Source organism: Oncorhynchus keta, chromosome 1 (genome assembly GCF_023373465.1).
Source record: "Oncorhynchus keta strain PuntledgeMale-10-30-2019 chromosome 1, Oket_V2, whole genome shotgun sequence".
NCBI classification, from domain to species: domain Eukaryota; kingdom Metazoa; phylum Chordata; class Actinopteri; order Salmoniformes; family Salmonidae; genus Oncorhynchus; species Oncorhynchus keta.
The window spans coordinates 38407953-38428369 of record NC_068421.1 but is presented as its reverse complement, the minus strand read 5'-3'; the positions used below and the strand labels follow the sequence as shown (position 1 = coordinate 38428369).

The following is a 20417-nucleotide window of genomic DNA, read 5'->3' as shown; positions in this document are numbered from 1 at the left end:
AATAATAATAATAAATAATAATTGACTGGATTTAATAGCGCTTTTCTCCCAAATGAGGTATTCAAAGCATTTTACATAGTAGGAGGAAACTCACCTCATCCACCATCAATGTGTAGCACCCACCTCAGTGATGCACGGCGACCTTTTTTGTGCCAGAACTGTAATGCTTCAGGTGTCGTGGGTGTGTGGAGTCAAACGCAGGAGACAGTGAGTGCAAAGCTGTGAGTCTTTAATAGCACCAACGCACCACAGGGTGCTCACAATAGTAACGGCCCCAAACACAGGGAATGAGAATGTACAACGGAAAAGTAACGACCAGGCACTAACACGTACCTCTACAACAGAGCCGAAGGTTACACTGAAATAATCCCGCACAACAACCAGGCGGGCCGGCTGTCTAATAAAGACAAACTAATTAACTAATTACACATGAACAGGTGCTACCACTAAACATACAAGGAGGGAGTGGAAAAACAATCAGTGGCAGCTAATAGGCCGGTGATGACGACCGCCGAGCGCCACCCGCCCGGGAAGGGGAAACACCCTCGGTCGGACTCGTGACAGTACCCCCCTCCTGACGCGCGGCTCCCGCAGCGCGCCGACACCGGCCTCGAGGTCGCCCGGAGGACGAGGTGCAGGGCGATCCGGATGGAGGCGATGGAAATCCCTCAACATGGATGGATCCAAGATGTCCCTCACTGGTACCCAGCACCTCTCCTCCGGACCGTACCCCTCCCAGTCCACGAGGTACTGCAGGCCCCTCACCCGGCGTCTTGAGTCCAGAATGGCCCGGATCGTGTACGCCGGGGTCCCCTCGATGTCCAGAGGGGGGGGACCTCCGGTACCTCACTGTCCTGCAGGGGACCAGCTACCACCGGCCTGAGGAGAGACACATGAAACGAGGGGTTAATACGATAATAGGAAGGGAGTTGTAATCGATAACACACCTCGTTTATTCTCCTCAGGACTTTAAAGGGCCCTACGCACTGCGGACCCAGCTTCCGGCAGGGCAAGCGGAGAGGTAGGTTTTGGGTCGAGAGCCAGACCCTGTCCCCGGTACAAACACGGGGCCTCACTGCGGTGGCGGTCAGCACTCCTCTTCTGCCGTCCACTCGCTTGTCGTAGAGATTCCTGGACGGCCCTCCAGGTCTCCTTGGAGCGCTGTACCCATTCCTCCACCGCAGGAGCCTCGGTCTGGCTCGGATGCCATGGTGCCAGGACCGGCTGGTATCCCAACACACACTGAAAAGGGGACACGTTAGTAGAGGAGTGGCGTAGTGAGTTCTGAGCCATTTCAGCCCAGGGAATGTATCGTGCCCACTCCCCTGGCCGATCCTGGCAATACGACCGCAGAAACCTACCCACCTCCTGGTTCATTCTCTCCACCTGCCCATTACTCTCGGGTGATAACCGGAGGTCAGGCTGACAGAGACCCCCAAGCGTTCCATGAACGCTCTCCATACCCGAGACGTGAATTGGGGGCCCCGATCAGAAACGATGTCCTCCGGCACCCCGTAGTGCCGAAAGACATGGGTAAATAATGCCTCCGCAGTCTGCAGGGCTGTAGGGATACCGGGCAACGGGAGGAGACGGCAGGACTTAGAAAACCGATCCACAATCACTAGAACCGCGGTGTTCCCCTGAGACGGCGGAAGATCGGTCAGGAAATCTATGGACAGATGTGACCATGGCCGCTGTGGAACGGGGAGGGGTTGTAGCTTCCTCTAGGAAGGTGCCTAGGAGCCTTACTCTGAGCGCACACTGAGCAAGAGGAGACATAACCCTTAACGTCCTTAACCAACGTAGGCCACCAATACCTCCCCTGAAGGCTCCCCACTGTCCTCGTCACCCCAGGGTGACCCGAGGAGGGTAGGACGTGAGCCCACCGAATCAGCTTGTCCCGAACATCAAGCGGCACGTACCTTCGCCCCGCTGGACACTGAGGAGGCGCGGGTTCAGCCCGTAACGCCCGCTCGATGTCCGAGTCCACCTCCCATACCACTGGGGCTACCAGCTTAGAGGCGGGAAGGATGGGAGTAGGTTCGGTGGACCCATCCTCGGTGTCGTAAAGGCGGGACAGTGCGTCAGCCTTCACGTTCTGGGAGCCCGGTCTATAAGACAAAGTAAACCGGAACCGGGTGAAGAATATGGCCCACCTTGCCTGACGTGGGTTAAGTCTCCTTGCAGCCCGAATATACTCCAGATTCTGGTGGTCGGTCCAGATGAGAAAAGGGTGCTTAGCCCCCTCAAGCCAGTGTCTCCACACCTTCAGAGCTCTAACCACCGCACGCTAACTCCCGGCGGACGTCCTCTCGGAGACTACACCTGTAGTGGTCCATAAGGGCCCTGTCGTTCCACCCAGATCCGGCTGCCAAGGTCCGGAACTCCAGCGCGTAATCCTGGGCGCTCCTCCTCTCCTGCCTGAGATGAAAAAGTCGTTCTCCCACCGCTCGGCCGTCTAGAGGGTGATCAAACACGGCACGGAAGCGGCAGGAAAACTCTGGGTAGTGCTCCCGCGCTGAGTCTGGGCCATTCCAGACTGCGTTCGCCCACTCCAGAGCACGACCCGTGAGGCAGGAGATGAGGACACTCACCCTCTCCGCTCCTGAGGGAGTGGGTCTAACGGTGGCCAGGTATAGCTCCAGCTGAAGCAGAAACCCCTGGCAACCCGCCGCCGCTCCATCATAAGCCCTCGGTAGCGTCAGACGGAGGGTGCTGGAGTCGAGTGATGGGGAGTCCGGAGCCGGGGTGCCGAAGGTGGAGAGAGGAGACCACTCCTCTCCCATCGGTCCATTCTCTCCATCACTTGATCCATCGCGGATCCGATCCGATGGAGAACGGTGGTGTGGTGGAGAACCCGTTCCTCCATCGATGGGAGAGGGTTGGCTGCTGCTCCTGCTGACTCCATTCAATTTGATTTAGGTGCGGGATTCTGTAATGCTTCAGGTGTCGTAGGTGTGTGGAGTCAAACGCAGGAGACAGTGAGTGCAAAGCTGTGCGTCTTTAATAGCACCAACGCACCACAGGGTGCTCACAATAGTAACGGCCCCAAACACAGGGAATGAGAATGTACAACGGAAAAGTAACGACCAGGCACTAACACGTACCTCTACAACAGAGCCGAAGGTTACACTGAAATAATCCCGCACAACAACCAGGCGGGCCGGCTGTCTAATAAAGACAAACTAATTAACTAATTACACATGAACAGGTGCTACCACTAAACATACAAGGAGGGAGTGGAAAAACAATCAGTGGCAGCTAATAGGCCGGTGATGACGACCGCCGAGCGCCACCCGCCCGGGAAGGGGAAACACCCTCGGTCGGACTCGTGACAAGAACGCATATCAGGTGAGGAGTGATGCAGTGCATTCGGAAAGTATTCAGACGCCTTGACTTTTCCACATTTTGTTACGTTACAACCTTATTCTAAAATGGATTCAATTGTATTTTTTCCTCATCAATCTACACGTGATACCCCATAATGACAAAGCAAAAACTGTTTTTTAGATTTATTTGCAATTTTCTAACAAAATGCAGACCCTTTACTCAGTACCTTGTTGAAGCACCTTTGGCAGCGATTACAGCCTCAAGTCTTCTTGGGTATGATGCTACAAGCTTGGCACACCTGTATTTGGGGAGTTTATCTCATTCTTCTCTGCAGATCCTCCCAAGTTCTGTCAGGTTGGGTGGAGAGCGTTGCTGCACAGCTATTTTCAGGTCTCTCCAGAGATGTTTGATCGGGTTCAAGTCCGGGCTCTGGCTGGGACACTCCAGGACATTGATACTTGTCCTGAGGCCACTCTTGCGTTGTCTTGGCTGTGTGCTTAGGGTCGTTGTCGTGTGTTGAAAGGTGAACCTTCGCCCCAGTCTGAGGTCCTGAGCGCTTTGGAGCAGGTTTTCATCAAGGATATCTCTGTACTTTGCTCCGTTCATCTTACCCTTGATCCTGACTAGTCTCCCAGTCACTGCCGCTGAAAAACATCCCCACAGCATGATGGTGCCACCACCATGCTTCACCGTAGCGATGGTGCCAGGTTTCCTCCAGAAGTGACACTTGGCATTCAGGCCGAGGAGTTCAATCTTGGTTTCATCAGACCAGAGAATCTGGTTTGTCATGGTCTGAGAGTCTGGGTATTCCTCGTTCATGGGAAATAATTGCAATCCCCAATCCCTATCACGAGTGGGGTTCATCGGGTTATGAGTGGGGTTCATTGGGTTCCTTTAAGTGACTTTTAGCAAACTCCAAGTGGGCTGTCTGTCATGTGCCTTTTACTGAGGAGTGGCTTCTATATGGCCACTCTACCAGAAAGTCCTGATTGGTGGAGTGCTGCAGAGATGGTTGTCATTTTGGAAAGTTCTCCTGTCTCCACAGAGAAACTCTGCAATTCTGTCAGAGTGACCATCGGGTTCTTGGTCACCTCCCTGACCAAGGCCCTTCTCCCCTTATTGCTCAATTTCACTGGGCAGCGAGCTCTAAGAAGTGTCTTGTTGGTTCCAAACTTCTTCCATTTAAAATTATGGAGGCCACTGTGTTCTTGGGGACCTTCAATGCTGCAGACATTTTTGGTACCCTTCCCCAGATCTGTGCCTCAACACAATCCTGTCTCGGGGGTCTCCAGACAATTAATTCAACCTCATGTCTTGTTTAGTACTGTTTAGACTCACTGTCAACTGTGGGACCTTATATAGAGAGGTGTGTGCCTTTCCAAATCATGCCCAATCAATTGAATTTACCACAGGTGGACTCCAATCAAGTTGTAGAAACATCTCAAGGATGATCAATGGAAACAGGATGCACCTGAGCTCATTTTCGAGTTTCATAGCAAAGGGTCTGAAAACTTTAAAAAAATGTTTTATACACTTGCATAAAGTTCTAAAAATCTGTTTTTGCTTTGTCATTATGGGGAATTGTGTGCAGATTGATGAAAGAGAAAAAACGATTTAATCCATTTTAGAATGAGGCTGTAACATAACAAAATGTGGAGAAAGGGAAGGGGTTTTAGTCAAATATTATTTCTGTTTAGGCTTCTTGCGGTCAATTTGCTATGTAAAAATATTTGTTTTATAAGTTCCAGCACCCCGACCATCTGCTCAAGAATAAATTGTCCCGCAGCTGAATCTAGTTGATGATCCCTTCCCTACTTGTTTACAAAATTGGTCAAAACACTCATTTGTGTTTTCTTTACCATCACCATATGAATAACCATTAGCAACCTCCTGCTGGGTTGCCTCGGCTGTCTTTCAATGCATGAGATTGTCGTTATTTGGCTAAGGATTAACACAAAGTCCACATGCCACATTTTGAGTCAATCAAAGTGGCAGTTAATGAAAGGAATTGGTTGACATCCAATTGATTTGGTCATAAAAACTGCTCTCGCGATAACCCCAATTCCACGCTGATAATGATAGATAAGTGTTGTTTCATCTCAATCATCATCATAAAGGATCTGCATTGTTATTCCTTTATCTCCGATCAATACGGTGGTGATCCACAATGGCTTTGCCCGCATTTAGCCCCGTATCACAATGGCGTGGTATTTAATGGTGTGAACCGAGACGCTTACTAAGGCAGTGTGTCACTCTAAAGAGCAGCGGAGAGGGAGAGGGAGAGGTAGGGGTGGGGGTTAAGAAATTTAACTTTAAAGTCTGCATAAGGAGGAGGAACTGAACTTCACCAATTATCATGGGACAATTGAAACCTTTCAGTGGTTCTTCAGGAAGCCATCTCCCCCACCCACCTTTCCTTGCTGCAAAAGCTCCTTATTGCCAGGGCCATTGTCAGGCACATTGTGTTACTAGTCTTTCTGGGGGTGGCTTTAATGGTACAGCTGCCAGTGAATCAGTGGCTGTTCCGGGCCGCCAACCCACCCCCCTAGAAAAGAATGTCTGTCTTCTCCATGCCCATTATTTTAGCGATTGTATGTGAGGAACAGAATGCCACAACTGCACATATTGTCTGTCACCTTTGAACCCCTGAACGAAATGGACTCCTTGATGTTTTAATGAAGGAAACAATTTAGTATTCCGTTTTTCTCCTTGGCTGACTGTGGGGGAAAAAAGGCAGGAGAGGCGCCTTATTTTCAAGACTCTGTAATATAGATGGTCAACATCTTTACATGTTATGCATAGAAAATGGAGTGCTGACCTGGCCACATGCTCTCTGTCTCACCTGGCAACTGGTCTGAAAATATCCTCTCCCCAGCTATGCTTTAATAGAGTCCTGTCACATATGTCAGGCTGTCTCGGCCCTACAACAGTCCTCAGGTCAGCAGTATGCTCGTTTTGGGTACTCAACACAGGTCGTTCACACTGTTAGGGCCTTGCTCCCACTCTTATTGCCAACTGTGAAAGAGCTGGCCAATGGTCCAATCTCAGGACTGAAAAGACTTAGGCTCCAGAACTGTGAATATCTTGTCCTGTCAATCATTCACTCCTTACAACCCAATAGTATCATTTTGTTGAAGGGATCTGTGCTATTATTGGATTAGTTGACTGATACTGACCATTGTTTCTGCTCATTCAGATATACATCTCCCTTCAGCCCATCACATGCACTTTGAGATCATTTTTGTATAATGAAAAGCGCTTTACAAATGTAACATATTACTAATATTATTATCACTACAGACGAGTAACTTTATTTGAAATGAACAAAATAAGGATTATCCCCCTCTCCACTCAGACCTCTCCAAGACAGTCCTAGCTAAATTCTTGCTTGAGAAATTGCTCATTGCTAAGAAGCTATTTTAGTTTCATTTTGACCATGTTTAATTGAAAACAATCACAGTAGGTCTCCCGAGTGGCACAGCGGTCTTAAGGTACTGCATCGTAGTGCTTCCGGGTTCAGAAGAGTGGTTTGGCAGGTCATGTTTCGGAGGACGCGTGACTCGACTTTCGCCTCTCCCGAGTTGCAGCGATGAGACAATAATCAGAATCATGAAATTGGGGAGAAAAAGTGGGTAAAAATGTGGATTTGATATTGAGGTAAAAATGGCTGCATTGGACCTTTTAACATCCATTGCCGCCTACGTGCCAAGCATAATTGTCACTCCAAAATACCTGTTTTGTTGACAGCACAACATTTTGAAAGGATCACATTGTTTTGAACTTAACATTCACTTTTGCAGTTATAATCACATGCACAAAATGGGGTTAAGTGACGAATACTAATGATCCGTTCTGAAAGATTTGAGTTTTACCATGTTTATTGCATTAATGCTGAAGGTCAGAAGTACAGTATTACCTGTAGATGTAGGATCTTAATTTGATCCCTCTTTTGTTACTGAGAATGTTCCTGCGCATCAGGAAATGCAAACTTGTACTCTGTTTGAGTTTTAAAGTTAGTCATTTCCACTTTGCCCTAATGGAAAATGTATCAACCCCTAACAAAATCCATTCATTATAATCCACATAATTATTCACATTTCCTGTTGCTGCAGGGTTATTTTCCTGCTGTAGCAAACTGACTCAAATTAAGATCCTACATCTGTAGAATATTACCGGAAAACAGTCTTGTGACTAGCATCCGAAGCATATCCAAATATAGTAGGATAGAGAGCTTAGACTCAGCAATGGCACCTGTTATGTGTTAGTGTTTCATTGGCATGCTAGGCACATCTCCGCATATGTTTTTTAAATAAATGTGTTAGTTGAATGCACAAACTCAAATAGTTCTCCGTTCTCCAGCTGTCAAGAGGGCAGTTTTGTTTGGCCAAAAAGCTGATATAATATTTCCACATTAAAGTCCTCAAGACGTGTGTTCACTGTACATTCCCTATTATAACCTGTAGACAACAGTACAGTTCTTTGGCTGCTCTGAACACTGAGTCTGACACACTGACACAATATGTCGAGTGCAAATCTACAAACTCCTTCTGGAATATACACTGAGTGTACAAAACATTAGGAACATGCTCTTTCCATGACACAGACTGGTCAGGTGAAACCAGGTGAAAGCCATGATCCCTTGTTGATGTCACCTGTTAAATCCACTTCAATCAATTTAGATGAAGGGGAGGAGACAGGTTAAAGATGGGTTTTTAAGCCTAGACACATGGATTGTGTATGTGTGCCAATTTAGAGGGTGAAGTGCCTTTGAACAGGGTATGGTAGTAGGTGCAAGTGGCACCGGTTTGAGTGAAGAACTGCAATGCTACTGGGTTTTTCACGCTCAGCAGTGTCGAGTGTGTATCAAGAATGGTCCATCACCCAAAGGACATCAAGCCAACTTCACCCAACTGTAGGAAGCATTGGAGTCAACATGGGCCAGCATCCCTGTGGAACGCTTTTAACACCTTGTAGAAACCATGCCCCAACGAATTGGGGCTTTCCTGAGGGCAAACCAGATGCAACTGAATAGTAGAGAGCATGTTAAAGGTTTTCCAGGAGTTGTTGTTCTGCCAATATTGTAAACACTCAAGATAATATGTTGTTCCTTTTGGAATTCCATAATGATTATGAGTCTCTCTCCCTCCCTCTCTCTCCCTCCCTCTCTCCCCCTCCCTCTCTCTCTCCCCCCCTCCCTCCCTCACCCCCCCTCCCTCCCTCTCCCTCCCCCCCTCCCTCCCTCCCTCCCTCCCTCCCTCCCCCCTCCCCCCTCCCTCCCTCCCTCCCTCACCCCCTCCCTCCCCTCTCCCTCTTTCTCCCTCTCTCCCCCCCACTTTCTCCCTCTCTCTCCCTCCTTCTCCCCCCACTTTCTCCCTCACTCTCTCCCTCTCTCCCACTCTCCCCCACTCCCTCTCTCTCCCCCTTCCCCTTCTCCCCTCCCTCATCTTTCCCCCTCCCTCCCCCTTCCCTCTCTCCCACTCCCTCCAACCCCCTCTCCTCCCTCTCTCCCACTCTCCCCCTCCCACTCCCTCTCTGCCCCTCCCTCTCTCTCCCCCTCCCACTCTCTCCCCCTTCCCTCTCTCCCCTCCCACTTCCTCTCTGCCCCTTCCTCTCTCTCCCCCTCCCACTCTCCCCCTTCCCTCTCTCCCGCTCCCTCCAACCCCCTCTCCCCCCTCTCTCCCACTCTCCCCCTCCCACTCCCCCCCCTCTCCCCTCCCACTCTCTCCCTCCCACTCCCTCTCTGCCCCTCCCTCCCCCTCCCACTCTCTCCCCCTCCCTCTCACTCCCCCCTCCTCTCTGAAGTGCACCACTTGGTAAGTATGTTTGCCTGTGGCATTACAGAGAGGAGTAGGCTAGTCCAACAGTTAAGGCAGTCAACCAAAACAGCTTGGATGTGACTTAGTTAGTTCAGATAGATTTGACACTGGGAGGTTTTCAGATATTTCCCTGGTCTCCCCACTACCACAGCTGTTCAGTACTAACAGTCAGAGTATATGAAGCTCAGTCCAGGCTAATAGTCTGGATAGAAACATCAGTCACTCAGTCAATACCATTGGGTCTGGTTGATTCTGGTTCAACTTGATTCTTGCTACATCAAATTGAAATGGAAATAGAAGAGAACCGCATACTAACCAAGAACTGCATTGACTGGTGGTCCAATCAATGCTGCTTATGCAGTGTTTTTGCAGTCTTTCTTTACAGATTGCTGCCCTGGCTTTCTCATGTCTTATTCTGAGAATTGGAAACCATTAGTTTAGCTATTTTATTTGCCCACTGGGTAAAAAAAAAGGTATGTTTTTGCTGTTGTGTAAATTTTGCAGTGCATGTTTGTTCGCATTAAAAAAAAATGTAAATACTTACATCGTAACGCAACAGCGGTCCCTTACCTTGCTCAACACGTAAGCACAAACCAAACACAAAAAAGCAAAACAGTTTGATAGGCATGGGATATTCAATTGAACGAAGCCTACGACAGAGGAAGGGAGGGGAAAAGATGACTTACAAAGTGGCACCAATAGAATGGGTGTGAAAACGGAGGTTTCCCCTCACTGCATTGATCCCAAGCCTTCTCAGCCATTACCATTATGGTGACAAGACAGTCTATCAGTCAGACTCTAAATTGAATAAAAAAGACCTTGATCCCGTTGCTTGTTTAATCCAAGTGGCTGTAAAGTAAAGGGGTCCAAAGGGCTCGTCTCTGGAGAGACAAGTTAATAGTCTTTCCCTCCCATCACGGCCTGCACTTTACCTCGTCCAACATTATTGTACAAGAACGGAGAGCAATCAGGAATATTGATTACCTGCTCTGATTGCTGGTTTGAGTGCTAGAATCCACGTTCTTAGTGCTTTTAGCTGTAGATGAATTAAGCCAAAAAGCCAGGTGAGCATTGCTTCAATCAAGACAATCAAGACACCTACAGTTTAAAAAAAAAAAAAAATGGTTGATGAGGTTGTAGGTGGAACTGCGTTAGAGCTCTCAAATCCACAAGCGGCTCCAGGTATTATAGCCTACCTATTGTGGACATTGCGTTGGCTGCACAGAGTTGCGTAGTAAGAAATCCCACGCAGCCGTGTTAACAAATTGAAATACTGGAATGTGTGATGTAATCTACATTGGGCAGATAGAAATCCTCATTATTTTGTTTAATGTTGTTTTTTGTGTGTTTTTATGAGTGTTGGTAAATCTATATAGCCTACACTTTCTCGTTCTGAACTTCTAACGGGAGTGGGACAGGGTGTGGCTTCATGACAATGGAAACACGAGCATCCGCTCACCGATTTGACAGCTCTAACGCAGTTACACCGCCAACATATCGGGCGCGATCCACAGCTAAGGCTCTTTCCTTTGTCATCAATTGCCAAAATGCTATAACATATGATGTAGTTAGCTGATACTTAAAATACCTATCCAGGCGTTGTAAGATCTGTTCGGCGTCAGAACCAGCCAAGCAGTGGAACGACTATCGTCTAAATAAAAACAATGATCTGCTATGCAGGTGAAAGATGTCGCAGGTTTACGCCGAACTGATTGAATCTAGAAGGTGGTTTGTGATAGGTCTTTCAATTTCTGTCTTATCAGCAGTGATAGGAATCCACAGAGTATCTTCGGAACACACCTTTTCCTCTAGTTTCCACTTGAGAACGGTTGGATGGAGGATTGTCTGTTCTAGAGTGGCCATTTACGATAATTTCACAGATGTTCACACTGACCAATAAGATTACATGACGATTATCTTATTGAAATATAGATTCACTCGATATTCAGTCAATATTCTCAAGTACGGCTTGCAAAGGGTTACAGCCTCAGTTGAACTCGGATTGTACTTGTGTTTGTAAGGTGTTACTGGTGTTATTGACGTATTTTCCATAGGATCAATTATCTTAATAACCTAGTGGTCAATGCTAAAGGTAGCTGTTTGCTAGTCTAGGGAAATAGCTGTATTTCTCCAAGACCTTCTCCAGAAAGAACTTTAAGCCATACAGATAAGGGGTGAACTAAAGCTCTGCTCTATAGAAAGTCCCATGAGGAATTGGCTGGACGACTGCGAGCTCAAGAGAGAAGGAAGGATTGTTAAACCCCAAGTTCATATAAAAAAGGAAAGGTCACCGCCAAGAGTCTCTCCTCCAGCCAGCTGTTGTCTTCTCCTCTCTTTGTTTTCTTATCATCTCGTTCCGTTTTTATAAGGCACTAAATCATGACATGTGTTGAATACAAATTGAATCGAGGGTTTTTGGCACACCATCCTGAACGATGCGGATGATCGCCAAGGTAAAAGTACATATTGCCCTGAACTGGCAGTAAATTTATTTGAGTTTACTTGAGATAAGAAGTATAGCTTGAAGAACTTGTAAAAAAAAAAGCACGCAAAAAAAAATCACAAGGTGAAGTTCTGCTCATTGGGCGCCGATGCATTTCTCTATGCTGGGGCTTTTGATCGGCTTGTTAGAGATTCTGCCTCGACCTTTACCCTTCCTATTGTTTTCTCCTTTCAACACAAACACCAATTATTTGTTTGTATGATTTATGAGTCTCTGCCCTCCAGTGGAACATCTCTAAAGAAAACGAAAGCTACATTTGAATTCATCAGGGATTTGCCCTCGAGTAGAGCTTAATCTGGCCAGCAGGAACTACCTCCAAATGTTTCTCCACATCCACAGAAAGCCTTGCTCCAAAGGGTCTTCAATGAGCATTAGTCTATTTGATATCCTCTCTTTCCTTTGAAAGTTCAGAGAGAGCTTTAGTTTAGATCATGGAGTGCTGCTGGCTACGATTATGTTGGTGGAGCAACAGCTCCAGAATTCCTGCCAGAAGTGCACAATGAAAGGGGTCGAGGCTCCCACTGCTCGGTGGCTCTGTGCACTGCAGTATCCTGTTAAAAGTGTGCCATCTCTTTCAGCTCTGCAGTGGCAGCCTGAGAGACGCCCGCCACTGCAGAGAAAACCCGCCCTGAGGTGTCTAATTTAAACATGTTGGCATCGCTTCTGTGTTTGTTATTATGAGGAAACTGGCAAAATCCAGATTTTGTTCGTATTAAGTGAAATACAAATTTGTCATAGTGCTAACTCACATTGACACCATGAAGAATTCAAAGAGACTAGGATCAATGAGTCACATAGGTTTAGGGATATTGAAAGTAAGCAACAATAAGTATATGCTTACAAAAGTAGACAAACTAACGATGAGTCCGATCACAAGGACCTACTTCCCTGTAAACAGTATTTTTCTAATGACAGAATCTGTTAATAAGAGGATTTTCTCATTAACATTTTGATTAATTGCGTCTTTTCCCATTTCAATGCTGCCTTACTCAAGCAGACTCACAATGACGGTGTTCAAGAGAGTTTGTGTGTGTTATGTCCTTTGCACTTGTCAAAAAAGAGTGTAGGCTTATGCATAAACACTTTTTCTTCCCTATGACCTTAGCGGTCCCAATTCTGAAGACGCCCACTAAATTGATGGTTGCCTCTCCTTTAAAGCCCTTGAATGGACAAGATTGCCGGGCTGTCATTCTCACTGTTTCCGGTGGTAACAGATTGCCTCTTTGGGTCAAGGTTTGGGAAGGCGCCCATCAGCCAGTCATGAGCTTGTTTGAGGTGATGTTGTTACATTTCAGAGGTGTCACAACATTCGGGAGCTTGTTCTGTCTCCTGTGAGAAGTTCAGAGTACAACAAGCCGTGTTGCACACCAAGGAAAGTAATTGGCAACTGTTGCTGCAAGCAGAAGTCAATGCTGCGAGCGCATTCCGGTGATTATGTTTTAATGACTCAAATTACGGAAACGTAATTGCCTCGAAAACAATTAGGCCCGTGACATCAGTGGTCCAAATGTCACATCTGAAAGTGGCAGGGTGGCCTGGGTGAAGAAACAGAAGGAGCGATCCACAGAGGTCAGTTGGTGTGGTAGTAGAGTCATTTAAAATAGCTCTGGTGTCACAGGTGTACAATGAAGTATAAGTATACAGTATACATCTCTGTTTTAGCTGGATGTAATTGTATACTGCACTACAATTGTTTTTATTGATTTGACTATTGAGGACGTACAAGTGTGGTGCTCTACTTGATAGCAGACGAACCCAAAGACTTAGACTGATCGTATAAGAAAGGGACTTTCAGAACAGATATATCTTTGTGTCTCATTTTGTAGGAAGGCCACCGTTCCTGGCATGATATACCTGCATTCTTTAATGTTATTAACATTTTACATGAATAGCATGTATACTGAACAAAAATATAAATGCAAAATGCAACCATTTCAAAGATTTTACTGAGCTACAGTTCATTTGAGGAAATCAGTCACTTGAAATCAATTCATTAGGCCCTAATCTATGGATTTCACATAACTGGGAATACGGATATGGTCACAGATGGTCACAGATACCTTAAAAATAGAAATGGGCCTCACAATGTGCCTCAGGATCTCGTCAGGGTATTTCTGGGCATTCAAATTGCCATCAATAAAATGCATTTGTGTTTGTTGTCCATAGCTTATGACTGCCCATACCATAACTCCACCGCCACCATGTGGCACTCTGTTCACAATGGTGATATCAGCAAACGGCTCACCCCCACGACGCCATACACGTGCTCTGCGGTTGTGAGGCCGATTGGAAGTACTGCCAAATTCTCTAAGATGACATTGGTCGAGAAATGTACATTCAATTCTCTGGCAATAGCTTTGGTGGACATTCCTGCAGTAAGCATGCCAATTACACACTCCCTCAAAACTTGCGACATCTGTCGTATTGTGTTGTGTGACAAAACTGCACATTTTAGAGTGGCCTTTTATTGTCCCCAGCACAAGGTGCACCTGTGTAATGGGTATGCTGTTTAATCATCTTGATATGCCACATCTGTCAGGTGGATGGATTATTTTAGCAAAGGAGAAATGCTCACTAACAGGGATGTAAATACACTTGTGCACAAATAAGCTTTTTGTGTGTATGGAACATTTCTGGGATCTTTTATTTCAGCTCATGAAACATGGGACCAACACTTTACATGTTCAGTGTATTTTGAGACATTTCACAATGCAGGTATGAGAAATTTTGACTGGGAATACCTGTTGTTGCCGTACTCCCTCTTTCAACTGGCTAATTCATGCATGGTACCTTGAAATGGTTGTACGTGCGTGCGTGCGTGCATGTGCCAGGCAGAGTGCGATAGTGAGAATCTTAATCAGCTACCAAGCGAATTCTGTTCCATTTTCTGTGTGTGTATCCCTCTCTCTGCGACCATATTCAGCTGAAGATGAGTCATAGCTAGATTAAAAGGCTGTGACTTGACAGTAAACACATTGATCAGGACATCTATGACACTGGAGGTGCAGCTGGGTTTCTTTATGCCTCTCTGAGGTAAACCATTCTGGGTTCTTTGATCATCGCTACCTCCCTGGTTGGTTTGGCTCGTCAGGAATCCAGGAAAAGCCTTTAGCTAAATGTCAGGTTATATTATCACATGGATACAACAAGCTTCTTCTAATTATGTTGTAGTTTCTCATGCTTCTAAGGCTTTGAAGATTTATTATCAAAGTTGAAACGAAGGTCAATGTATTTGCGCAATACATTTTCTATCCGTTTTTCACTTTTTTTTTTAGGATCACTAAATTTGTGGTATGATGAACTGAGTCGAGATAGGATGATGTTGACGAGTTTGAAGAGAAAAAATATTGAAAATCATTTGAAGTGTGAAAATGCTCAAATAAAAAATTAAGGGAAAAAAGGCCTACTTTCTTCTCTCAGCCCATAGATGAAATCATTGACGTGTTACTTGAAAAGCAAAATAAATATTTCGGTTGTAGATAAAGCTACAGTTGTGCCCACCATCTAACCACGGAACGGCAAATTATTTCTCTATGCTACGTGTGCAAGATCAACCTCACACAGTCCCTTGTACATTGCTGTAGAATCCTGGGCAGTCAGGGAAAGAGTTTTTCAAAGAACTGCCCTTTCAAATACTGTTCCTTGAAGGTTGACCCATGACTAAGATTGCAATCCTTGCTGGGAGCTATAGCCACTATGTTGAAATGGTTTAGACTCTTTATTCATTTGACTCATGAACCGCCTAGACTATTTCTGTTTAGAACGCGACAGGGTGATCTGTCTGGGAGCTGTTTCCTCTCAAACTAATTTTGATCTTTGCCGCTGGCCTGGTGTGGATTAATGCCCGGGTCCTCATTCAGCCAATCAGAGCATGGATATTTCCAGCCCGCTTCTTTGCGAAAAAGCTATTGAATTCCATGTCACTTCAATCTTTCCCGTATCGAAAACACATCTTCACTTTCTGTGGCCATTTTGACTCACACAATAACTCTGTACGGCTTCATTTAATGTTGTTTGGCAATAAAATATCCATGTTGTCAGATGTCATTAAAGTGACAGGCTCTGCTGGCCAAGGAGAGGGAATCTCGATGAGTGTATAAAGCATCAGCTAAGGGACGTTACATGGTCACTATCAGTATAAAAACAGACCTTTTGGGGGGAGGGGACACATCCAGAGGAGCACTGACGTATTGATTCATCCTCTGTCATACCTGACAACATATAGAACACCTTTTCCCTGTTGTCAAGTATGAAACAGCACGGCAACTACAAGTTTGAGTCACCTTGACAGCAACACGGCTTATTTTAGGTGACAGGTGAGAATGCTATAGAATGTATTTATTATACCTGAGAATGGTATATGGACATATTCAGTATATGAGCATTTTAAAGCATTGAGCTACTTGTTCAACTTTTTAAATCATACGTATTTCTGTTTCCGTATGACTCTCTATGTATTTTGCCCCATTCCTCATTTACAAGTCATTGATCAATAGTTTCTAGCAAAGATATGCGTATACAACACCTCGCCTCCATCCACCCACAGTTTTGAAATTCACAATGATGTATGTATGCCCACTTTTTTTTTTTTGCTGACCAATCTGAAAACGGAGTGCACCTCGCTTTCTTAATTTGTTAGAACAGTTTTATCTGAGTAAAACGTCATTCTGTTTGATTTGTTTAGGTACAGAGTAAATCAGAATTGAGAGGTAGAAGGCCGATTAAACATTACATTCAGATGAAAAACGTTTGGCTTTCTTTTAACATCAGTCAAAGTCATGCACCTAGCGTTTCAGCTCATTTCATCTTTTGGTGGGTAATGGATTGGGTTGAGCTGCAGAAACTATTTCCCCTTTGAAGTTGCTTCTCAACTTTCCTTTTCACTTGTTGAACTAACACGGTAATACTTTTGCACTCAAACTTTTGCATTCAACTATACTGAAAAATGGACATGTAGCCTATGCCACAGCGACAAACGTATTTGCGTCACATAATAAAGTAGTATTTGCATAATTCATAAACCATGCACTTCATTCACTGTAATACCCGATTGTGGTTGCAATTCTTGCCAAAGAAAATCCATTACACAGTTCTTAGGAAGACTCAAACCCTACCGCAGAAAATGCTTCTACTTACATTAGAATCGTTCACATCTGCCACTTTCTCTTTACAGTTCCGGCAAACATTTACAAAGTTTCGGAAGACATCACCGCGAACGAAGGCAGCAACGTGACATTGAGTTGTCTAGCCAATGGGAGGCCAGATCCATCAATCACCTGGCGACTGCTCAATCCATCAGGTAAGAGCCAATAAGCACCCAGCAGCATTTCATTCTCATCAAAGGGCAGCATTTCATCATTGTTGCTTATCACTAGATTGGTGGTCTCAGACATGCAGGGGAGGGATGAGGTTGGGAGAGTGTTCCTGTGTTTAAAATCAAACATGTGGCATTCATCCTCGTTGCTCCATGTTTTAGGATGATTTTATTTGTCATCCTCCAGTCAATTCTTTAGGTTAGGTTTCTTTCAGTTATAGAGGATGCTTATTATTGCTGAGAGAAAGATGGTAGACCAGAAGAGAGGGCGATGAATGACGTCCCGTTGCTTAATGTTGTTGTCTCCCTGTGTATGTGGTCAACACGGTTGGTTTGCCTTGGTCTCCGAAGGTGCTATAGTCATCTCATTGAGTTGTGCATGCTCGAGGAGCACCTGTAAACGGTTGGTTTGCCTTGGTCTCCGAAGGTGCTAGTCATCTCATTGAGTTGTGCATGCTCGAGGAGCACCTGTAAATGACTGAGGCACGCCTGCAGCTTCTCACTCTACCCCTTCATTCAAGCACAGAACTGAATGATCTGCCAATGCAATGTATTTCAAGTGAAAGCCCTCTAACGGATTGCGATAATTAAACCAAGATGTTGTTGTGATTGCTCGAAATCGAACCATTACAACCAATTATCACAATAGTTATATTTTCCAATACTCCATTTTGAAATGTTAATGTTTTGCTATCAAACTGCCACTCAAACCTTTGTGGGAGTCCCTCTTAAAAGGGCAACATGGGATTAGTGCTTCCATTTTTGGACTTTAATTGTAATGATGTATTGCCAGTGATTATTTAACAATATAACTTATTGTTAGTCTTAGTATAACTGTTGGAACCTTTTAGAACCCAAAATATATTCTTATTTTACTACTTTGTTTGTAAACAATGTATTTGTAAGCAAACACTGTATAGCTTCAAAACATGGTTAAAACTATAATTTTGATCTCATCGATGGTCTGTCCTTGCATCAATAACGCTATGATTTTGACAGTGGTTACATTTTTCCAGCCCAATCCCTCAGCTGTTTACCACAACAAGTGGCGGGGTGATTCTGTGTTGTTTTTTGAATCCTGGAATGCCCCTTTAAACGCGAGGCTTAGAAATGCTCAATGAATGTTAACATCTAGCAATTTGAATAATGCATAGCGAAGAGCAGTGCATTTTCATGTGACTGCCTTTGTATTCCACCATAAAGGTGTGCATTTGTATTCCACCATAAAGGTGTGCATTTGTATTCCACCATAAAGGTGTGCCTTTGTATTCCACCATAAAGGTGTGCATTTGTATTCCACCATAAAGGTGTGCCTTTGTATTCCACCATAAAGGTGTGCCTTTGTATTCCACCATAAAGGTGTGCATTTGTATTCCACCATAAAGGTGTGCCTTTGTATTCCACCATAAAGGTGTGCCTTTGTATTCCACCATAAAGGTGTGCCTTTGTATTCCACCATAAAGGTGTGCATTTGTATTCCACCATAAAGGTGTGCCTTTGTATTCCACCATAAAGGTGCCTTTGTATTCCACCATAAAGGTGGGCCTTTTTTATATTCCACCATAAAGGTGTGCCTTTTTTATATTCCACCATAAAGGTGTGCCTTTTTTATATTCCACCATAAAGGTGTGCATTTGTATTCCACCATAAAGGTGTGCCTTTTTATATTCCACCATAAAGGTGTGCATTTGTATTCCACCATAAAGGTGTGCCTTTGTATTCCACCATAAAGGTGTGCCTTTGTATTCCACCATAAAGGTGTGCATTTGTATTCCACCATAAAGGTGTGCATTTGTATTCCACCATAAAGGTGTGCATTTGTATTCCACCATAAAGGTGTGCATTTGTATTCCACCATAAAGGTGTGCCTTTGTATTCCACCATAAAGGTGTGCATTTGTATTCCACCATAAAGGTGTGCATTTGTATTCCACCATAAAGGTGTGCATTTGTATTCCACCATAAAGGTGTGCATTTGTATTCCACCATAAAGGTGTGCATTTGTATTCCACCATAAAGGTGTGCATTTGTATTCCACCATAAAGGTGTGCATTTGTATTCCACCATAAAGGTGTGCATTTGTATTCCACCATAAAGGTGTGCATTTGTATTCCACCATAAAGGTGTGCATTTGTATTCCACCATACAGGTGTGCATTTGTATTCCACCATAAAGCTGTGCATTTGATAGGTAATAGAATGCAGCCTGGAGGTGTCTACATTGATTAGTGTTCTACTTCGTTCAACAAGGTCGGCTGAGGTGGGATATTCAGAGGTTCCTCACTCATTTTTAGCTCTCGTATTGTTGCCTGATCGTTTGTTACCAAGCAGATAATTGGTTTATAATTGGAATGTTTGCTTCTAAGCAGATGCAATGGAAGGGTAGATGGAGAAATGAACAAAAACGCAGGGGACCCCCCCCCCCCTTTTCCATCAAGAGTCAAGATTGATGTTATTCTTTCTGACTTGTCAGAGGAGTGCCTCTTCATTATTCTAGCAGAGTATAACAGAGAGCACAACGTTTTGTAACATGACTTAAAATGATGGATGAAAGATGATTGGATGAAAGCACTGTCCTTTCCTATTTCAGCTCTCCCTGCACGGTCTGGGATCGCCACTATTTGCTTTCCATAGTTCCCGACAGAAACCATGACATTCGTCTGTTGTCTCCCTCCCAGATTCTAGCCCTTCACCTATTTGTCCCTCGTGAAAAGATGCAGATACAGGGAAAATGCAGGCCTAGCAATATGATGTACTGTCTATTCAGATATTTTAGAGATGTCCACGTTTTACACACATTGGGATTCGAAGGAAGGCATTGTCAGCTATTGCATTTTATGCCAATAGTTGTATTCATTGAGGACGTGGGATGTTGTTGTCCCTGATATTGACTGGTAAGCAGAACAATGCTGGACTGTCTGTCTGTTTGTGGGGATGAGATCAATAGAGCAAGGCACACAGCGCCTGTTTGTTCTGGGCCTGTGCTCTGCCTCAGTGTGTCTCCTCCCCACCAGTGTTTATTTCTAAGGTGTATCTGTAAAGGTCACAGGCGGGGGAGGAGGGCAGCACACTGAGAATGCTGCGACAAAAGTTGAATTTTTGGTCAAGCAAGGACTCTTTCAGTGCACGCTTCCCGGACCACCAAAATAGAAGTCAGACAAGTATGAAATATACATGCCCTTTGGTGCTTCTTATATTACACGCTTTGGGCTATGGGAAGCCACTCACAGACATCGGTGGTAAATGGCTTTTTGAGGGAAAAAGAGACGGGGGGGTCGTCTATGTTTAAGTATGCAAATAAGAGATCTCATTAAATGTGTGATCACTCACATCATTGGATAGTTCAAGAGCCGAGCACGGTTAATTAATGTTAAAATATGCATTTGACGTTCCCACCCCTGACTTAATTCCTTTTGGCACTAATGTAATGCTGCAGGGGTATAGCCTGGATCAACC

General features: G+C 45.0%; 1 protein-coding gene across 3 annotated transcripts in view; it reads left to right on the top strand.

The window, feature by feature from the left end:
- LOC118384704 (limbic system-associated membrane protein-like) overlaps window positions 1-20417 on the top strand; it is a 1031328-nt gene that overhangs the window by 991186 nt on the left and 19725 nt on the right. For all 3 annotated transcript variants that reach the window (XM_035771464.2, XM_035771456.2, XM_035771448.2), the window contains one exon: window positions 16823-16948. In XM_035771464.2, coding sequence (XP_035627357.1) covers window positions 16823-16948 — 126 coding nt within the window. The remainder of the gene's footprint in view (window positions 1-16822; window positions 16949-20417) is intronic.